General features: G+C 38.2%; 1 protein-coding gene across 1 annotated transcript in view; it reads left to right on the top strand.

Annotated features, from left to right (window-relative positions):
* pcm1 (pericentriolar material 1) overlaps positions 1-7,784 on the top strand; it is a 43,593-nt gene that overhangs the window by 4,466 nt on the left and 31,343 nt on the right. The window contains exons 3-6 of the mRNA XM_016444364.1: positions 201-446; positions 714-1,013; positions 3,283-3,453; positions 4,906-5,031. Of these exons, the coding sequence (XP_016299850.1) occupies positions 201-446; positions 714-1,013; positions 3,283-3,453; positions 4,906-5,031 (843 nt within the window). The remainder of the gene's footprint in view (positions 1-200; positions 447-713; positions 1,014-3,282; positions 3,454-4,905; positions 5,032-7,784) is intronic.

The raw sequence follows: 7,784 nt of genomic DNA, 5'->3' as shown, positions 1-7,784 counted from the left end.
ATTTGGTAGTCTGAGGTGGGATGGGGATTCGGGAATGGGGGAGGGCAGATATTTTTATAGGTTTAAAGGGGGGCGCGACCAAAAAAGTTTGAGAACCACTATCCTAATGCTCAGTTGATTAAACAATAAAGCTTTAGCAAAACCTCATTAAACTGTGCTATCATTTATGGTTTGTAAATGTTGATCCACTATTCTCTCAGGATCGGGGAGTGCAGCAGAAGAAGGCAAACCGCTCCTCTGAGAAGAACAGGAAGAAGTTCTCTGCTATGTCAGAGAGCCGGCTAACCAATGACATTTCTCCGGAGTCCACGCCTGGAGCAGGACGACAGAGGGCACGCACACCCCATTCCTTCCCTCATGTGAAGTACAGCACTCAAATGTCTGTGCCAGACCAGGCTGAGCTCGACAGACTCCGGCAGGTGATAAACTTCACAGATCTAGATGAGGTGAGTGGGGCTTTACAACCAGGATTAGTTTTGCAGCATGCTTTCCTGACTCATTCATTATGGCTGAAGTTCTAAGCTTCCTACTGTTTCAAGACAAGAAGTTCATGGATTTGAACTAGTTCTGAAGCAAATCCTCAGAAGCAAACACTTAAACTCAAATACTCACTATCAAATAGATCACTATCGATTTCAGGTCAGCTTTAAAAGCAAATGCAAATGTCAGTGACATCATTTCGTAAACCAAAATATCACTTTTCACCCCTACAGAGAAGTATTGGCAGTGACTCTCAAGGCCGTGTCACTGCAGCCAACAATCAGAGACAGCTGTCAACTGAGGCCAAGAAACCATTCAACTTCCTGCCAATTCACCTCAACACTAACAAAAGCAAAGAGCCCACTGCATCCACCTCTTCTACACCTGGGGGCAAGGAACCCAAGAAACAGAGTCCTGGGAAAGAGCTGTTTGCCCCAGTGCCAGCAGTGGTTAAAGAGCCTTTTAGTCTAGACAGTGCCCTACAGTTTGGATTGGAGGATGAAAAAGCAGAGCTTAGCATTGACAGCAGTCAGGTAATTTAAAGTTTAATGTCTTTATAATCTCTTAATATTGTCTCTAGGTGTGTGAAATTAGCAAGCATTTAGACTGAATTTACATTCGTTTTAAACGCGGAGCCAGGCGCGAGTAGACACAGGTTGCGCGCGTGCGTCAAGCCTCACCCATACTGCCAGATGCGCTCGTGGAGACTTGCGGTGCGGAGCTGCGCGCGAGTATAAACGAGCATTACGAGACAGGCTGCATGAGTGGGGCAAGCGTGAACGGCTCGTCCGTGACGCGGGATTCGCGCCGCGTGGGGCAGAGAGGAGCGAGTATGAGAAGCATTCACAGACACGGGCTGTGTGAATTGCTCTTCTGAATTGGGAATAATCTTCGATTATCCGGGAGTGACGCGCGGTGACGCACTGCCAAGATGGCGACGGCCGGCTCCGCCCACTTTTAAGCTTCAAAAACTCTCTTCGGAACCCGACAGGTGACGTCACGGACACTATGTCAATGTTTTTATACAGTCTATGGTTGTGGCACATCTCTTGCAAATTACCTGTTTTGTTCGATGTCTGTCATTTCGAAGCCAATGTAATGTTTTTCTTTAGTATTACTGTCTTTGCCTGACTGTCGATCCGACCCTGTAGACACCATAATCCCACTTGCTCTCTCTCGTGGCCGCATTCTATTTTTTTATTTTTATTTATTTATTAATGGTGGGCGTTACGCAGTTGGCTAGAGAAATGCTGATTGGGGAGAACGGAGGTGCGCTCACTCAATTGGTTAGAACGACTGCCACTCAAGGCTGGCAGTCATGAATTTGCGTTTGCTCTGGAACAGAGTCATATCGCATCCACATCGCAGGCTTTGCGATTAGTAAATCGCAACGTCTCAAATCGCGATTTCGATTCGATTTCGATTAATCACACAGCCCTAGTGTGCATGTGCATTTGTCATTAGGTGTGTTTACATGGACCATTGTATTCCGAATAAAATTGGTTTATAAGTCCAATCCATATGCAATGTGGCATGTAAACACCTCATCGGAATAAAAATGCTCCAACCGATTGAAATTTAAATTTGCAATTTAAATTTTTTGCACATGTGACGTATGACACACAGAACGAGCTGATGCTGTTGTTGTTGTTGAATATAACAACTGAATGTTGTCAATCTAAAATCCTCTTTCCACTCTTTCAACTTTTATTTTGAAGTCGCGATGAACAGTTAGCATATTTAGAAAGATAACAATGTATTCTCCTTTGTTGGTGTAGGTTTATAAATTATTTACCTTTATAAATCTGAAACGTTATAAGCAATTTAGCATACTTAGCATAGACTCACAGCATATGCAAAGATGGAATTTGAGAAAATCCGCGCATGTAAATTATTACTGTTTGTGTGGAGCAGCATTTACTGTGAACGGAGCCGCTCTGAGATGCACATGTAAACCTCCACGCATATAAATAAAGTGCATATTAAACCTGCAGCGCATATAGCCTATTTATTAACTGAATCGCAGCCTTTGTGAATTCACAACAGCACTATGCTTTATTGTAGTTTCTAAATCGTTTTAATATTTCGTGCTTCCTTGAATGGTCAAATAGCCTAATGCTTTTCATGGATTCTTGTCCATGGAATGCACCACTTACGGTATTTTGCCGATTAATAGACACAGGCAAAATGCAATTGATTTATTATTATTTTTTTATAATCGAGAACTCATATTTATTCAAAGAAACCTGACCGCCCTACTTGACACATAAATGCGCTCATCAACCTGATCACTTTATTAGATATTTATGTAAACACTATGTACACTTTCGATGCACCATTAACAATTTTAAAACTTTTGATTTAACCTCTACAAGTCTCTAACTCATTAGTCTGAAACCATCAAGCTTCAAGTATTATTAATGCAAACTATTATTACACTGCCTATTCAGAATAACAAGGAGGCTGTTTGTAAAAGACTTTAGAATCATCTTCTCTTAAATGTTAAAAGTAGATGGCACAACTTCACTGTGTTCATTAGAACATTCCCTCCTGTTGTTGCTGAGCAAAAACTGGAGCATAGATGTGTCAGTGTGCACTCAGAATTTAGGCCAGTTTAAAAATATGCCACTGTCCATGTGAGCGCTCTTCCTCGGTCTCTTTCTCTGCTCTTCTCTGTCTCTCTTTGCACCTCCTGTTATCTTTTCCATCTATTTCTCAGTCTGTTTGCCTTTCTATTTGTTTGTTTTATTTCCTTTTCTGCTTGTGCACCTCTGTTCACTCACACACAGTTTCTTCATTCAGGTGGTCAGCAAACTGGTGCAAATTCGTGAATACATCGGGAAGGCCACATCCATGAGAGACGACCTGGTGGAAAAGAACGATGTGCCTGCAAATGTGGAACGTCTCTCTCTCCTTATCACTCACCTGAAAGAACAGGAGAAGTCTTACCTGCGTTTTCTTCAGAAGATGTTGGTCAGTATTTCTCTCTCAGGTCTTTAGAAAGTTGTTATTGTGTTTTATATGCACTTTAATGACATTTATACACAATGACTTTTTTTTTTTTAGTTTGTATAAATCATTGTTCAGATGAATATAACAACAATTTCCGGTACTGTGGGATTTTCAGTGGTTGATAGTATTGTAAATATACGTCTAACATACTTAAGAAATTGTCATGCAAATTATCTTAATACATAAGAACTATTTAAAGATTATCTCTGCTTTTTAAGATGCAAACATTATTTGTGAATTGCTAAACTGCAACACTGTTCAAGGACTCGTGACTACTGCCTAAATATCCAAAATAGGACTTTCAGTGTTTATGCTTGTGATTGTTTAACGGTGTAAATACAATTATTTTTGATGTAACATTGTCACAGAGACAGGTGTGATTTCTTAAGACCTCTATTTCAAGTAAATTTGTCAGGTAGAGGCATTTTATTTGTGGTTTTCTTAAAAAAAATAAATAAATACAAAGAGGTAATTGAAACTCAAGTATGAAAATATCAATCATGAGTAAAGTGACTAAATTTGTACATAAATAAATCAGAAGGCTATCAGAGTGCTGCAACAGCATATTAGCTGCAAAAACAAGATGATGACAAAGTGTGGGGAAAATTGTAGGTTATATAGCTCAGTGTATATGCTCATTTCCTAGGCATTTTAATGTAGTTTGAGAAATATGGAATCTTCTGTTTTAAAATTGCATTTATGCCTATTCATTTAGCAGATTAAAATGACAGAAAGCATAAGTATATTTAGTTTATAATTTATTTCTGTCATTTTGAGATGTCATGAGAGAAGAAAGGATGTTGGATTGATTGTTGTGAGGAAGAGAACAGGGCAAGTCAAATGAGTACAGATGAGACAAACGAGTGCATCGCTGCTGGCATTTGCCTGATGTTATATACGTACATATGTACGTTGAGTGTTATCCATGCAAAATTGTTGAAACCAATAATTGCTCATTTTATTATAATTTTCTCTTTAAAATAATGCATTAACACATTAACTACAAAACAATTAGATTAATTGTGATTAATTCTAGATCTATTGTCAGATTGCACAAAATTTATCAGCAGTCTCTCAATAACCTGAATCATACCACAGATATGCAGTGTTAGGCTTTGTTCTTAGTGGCATAGGCTTGATAAATGTAGAGCTCAAATCTAGGGCAACATATCGTCTTCCTTCCCCTCAGCTTGTTTTTGCACTTCAGTGTGACCTCGCTGGCTGTGTGCATATGTTTTTGAGTGTAAAGCTCAATGAAAAATGTATATTTTTCCAGGTTCTTTGTATTGAGCTGTTGCGTTTGTTTGGTTTACTCCTCTGTATAAATACCCAAATATAGCAGTAATAGTAAGTGTCTGCAGCTTCTAAATTGGGTCTGTTCTGAGCCCTGCCCCTCCTCCCTACGCTTTACAGGCGAGGGAAAATGAGGATGAGGATGATGATGAAGGTGCCACAGTGGACTCTGCGGTGGGTTCAGGCTCAGTGGCCGAGAGCACGTCTCTGAACCTGGAGCCACGCTCTGAAGCCTCCAGTGCCACTGTGAGTATTCACAAAGGCCCCTTCTCTCCGTGTGATGCCTGAACTGAACATTGATCAGGATACAACAGGCATGCAAGGTGGAATCTAGAGCTCATGCTTTGTAAGCGTAGTTGGCTACTTGGATTGCTGATTCCTCTTAACAGATGGGAAATGTGTTTTATAGTTATTTATTTAGCTTGTTTGACCTGTTTTTCTAGTTTGTCATTGAAGGTCATTGGTCTAGTGTTTTATAATTGACTCTTTTGCTGGCGTTTTTTTTGTATGAATTAATGGCAAATTGTGACATTAAAGCAACACAGCATGACTTTTTATGTACAGATGATTGTGTAATTTTAAAATGTGTTTTTGGTGAGAGACTGCAGGAAGAAATTTGAAGCGGACTCATTTCCATGGAACTGCAAAATGATGTTATTTGAAGCGTATGCAGTTCAACAGGTTCTGCTTTTTAGACGCTGCCCTTTTACTTTCTTTTTATCTTCAGTCAGTGAGTTGATCCCATTCTTAGATGCTGAGTGGCTAATTATCTGCTGCAGGTCTAACTTGGTATCAGGGCTTGAAAATGAAAAAGAATTCAATCGGTTCACTCCGAGCAGAATCGATATTTTAACATTTCTGTTCCTGCGTTCCTCTGTATTATTACCGTTCCGAAACCAGTTTGAGTAGAAAAAATACCGGTTAATAACGTTATTTAAAAAAAATTAAAATAATAATCTTTCCTTATAATAATAATAATAATAATAATAATAATAGCGTAATAATAATAATAATAATAATAACGTAAAGCGTTTCCTTTATTCAAAGAGAATTGATAGGCTATCTTAACCTGCTGTGCTTAGCCACAGCCAATACAGCATCATCTTTTCTAGATTTTGGCCAAATGTAGGCAACTAAACAAAAGAAAAAACGTTTGTTAACGCTTTAAAGACATTAAAGTATTTAAGATATTTAAAAATGTTTGCTGCATTGTTAAAAAAAATGCTACTCGTAGAAAAATTGCGTTTTGAGAGGGAAAAAAACATAGGCTAAGTCACGTAGGTTCACGTTGCATTTTACTATTACATTTAGAAATAATGTAGGCTAAAATGCCGGTGAAGCAAAATGTTTACAAACATTATAAACAGTTATTAGTTTCCTTCTCTCCACAACAAATAAGGCTACCTCTCTCATTTGGCACGAATCCAAATGTTTCCATATTCACGACGTATCTGGATGCGAAAATATTATTTATTATCTAATAGGCTTTGCTTTGTACTTCACTCGCATCGACGTAAAACATCATCCTTCACATCGGCTATTTCAGCACATTGAGGTATGAACGCAACAGATTGTACAATGGAGCAGTGTAACTTTTTATGTTTCTTTAACTGTATTTTATTTTGATAGTGAACAGGCTGCAATGTCGCTAAAATATGTTGTCATTAGGGCTGTCGCGATTCGTCGATATTATTCGACTATTCGATTTTTAAAAATCCTCGACTTCATTTTGTTTGCGTCGACTAACTCGCCATTTCATCAGGTTTGTAAGGTAAATCATTTATAAATCTACGCAAACTCAGGAGAATACATCGCGGTTTCAAAATAAAAGCTCAAACCCTCACGCTGAGTTTACACGTTTTGATGTCCACATATTCTTTTAATTACAGTAGCTATAGCATTTCTGTCCTAAAGAAACACTCCTTTGGAGTGTTACAAGCTCTTGGTGCATAAAGAAGATCTGTGGTTTGACTCAGACTGCAAAACATTAAGAAAACAACTTAGAAAATTATCAAATCTGAAACATAAAGAACCATACAACACCAATATAAGAACTGAATACTGTTCAAATCTAAAACAACAAAGACACAATTAGAGCAAAAAAGCAGCACCATCTGACCAAAAGTTTACAAGAAATAGAACATTCAATAAACCATAATCAGTTCTGGGATATGTGGAATAATCTGAGCACAACAAAACCACAAGACCTACCAATACAAGATGGAGAAATTTGGACAAAATATTTTGAAAACTTACTCAAAACAACTCGATGACAATTATAATCTGATCAAACAAAATCTACAAACTTATGAAGACACAATTAAAAATAATCAAAATCCACTTGACTTCCCAATTACATATAAAGAATTGACAAACAAACTCAAAAGCCAAAAATGTAAGAAATCTTGTGGTCCTGACAGCATTCTAGGTGAAATGCTGAAACACAGCACACCTGAGCTTCAGACAGCTATGCTCAAATTATTCAACACTGTACTTAGTTCAGGCTGCTTTCCTGACATCTGGAGCCAAGGACCCATTACTCCTATTCATAAGAGTGGAGACAAATTGGACCCTAATAATTTCAGAGGCATTTGTGTGAGCAGTAATCTGGGGAAGTTATTTAGCAGTATTTTAAACCATAGAATGGTAAACTTCCTTAACGAGCACAATGTCCTGAGCCCGAGTCAGATTGGCTTCCTTCCAAATCACAGAACGACTAATCACATTTACACCATACACTCCTTAATCAATAAACACGTAAAACAGACCAAAAATGAAAAAAATATTTGCATGTTTTGTCGATTTCAAAAAAGCATTTGATTCTATTTGGCACGACGGATTATATTATAAGCTTTTACAAAGTGGTGTAGGGGGTAAAGTTTTTGACATTATAAAATCAATGTATTCAAACAACAAATGTGCAATCCGCATTGGCAACAAACATACAGAATTCTTCACCCAGAAAAGAGGAGTGCAGCAGGGCTGTAGCCTGAGTCCAA

Source organism: Sinocyclocheilus anshuiensis, unplaced genomic scaffold (assembly GCF_001515605.1).
Source record: "Sinocyclocheilus anshuiensis isolate Anshui unplaced genomic scaffold, SAMN03320099.WGS_v1.1 scaffold85, whole genome shotgun sequence".
Taxonomy (NCBI): domain Eukaryota; kingdom Metazoa; phylum Chordata; class Actinopteri; order Cypriniformes; family Cyprinidae; genus Sinocyclocheilus; species Sinocyclocheilus anshuiensis.
Note: the sequence above shows the minus strand (reverse complement) of the source record. Positions and strands in the feature narration are given on the sequence as shown.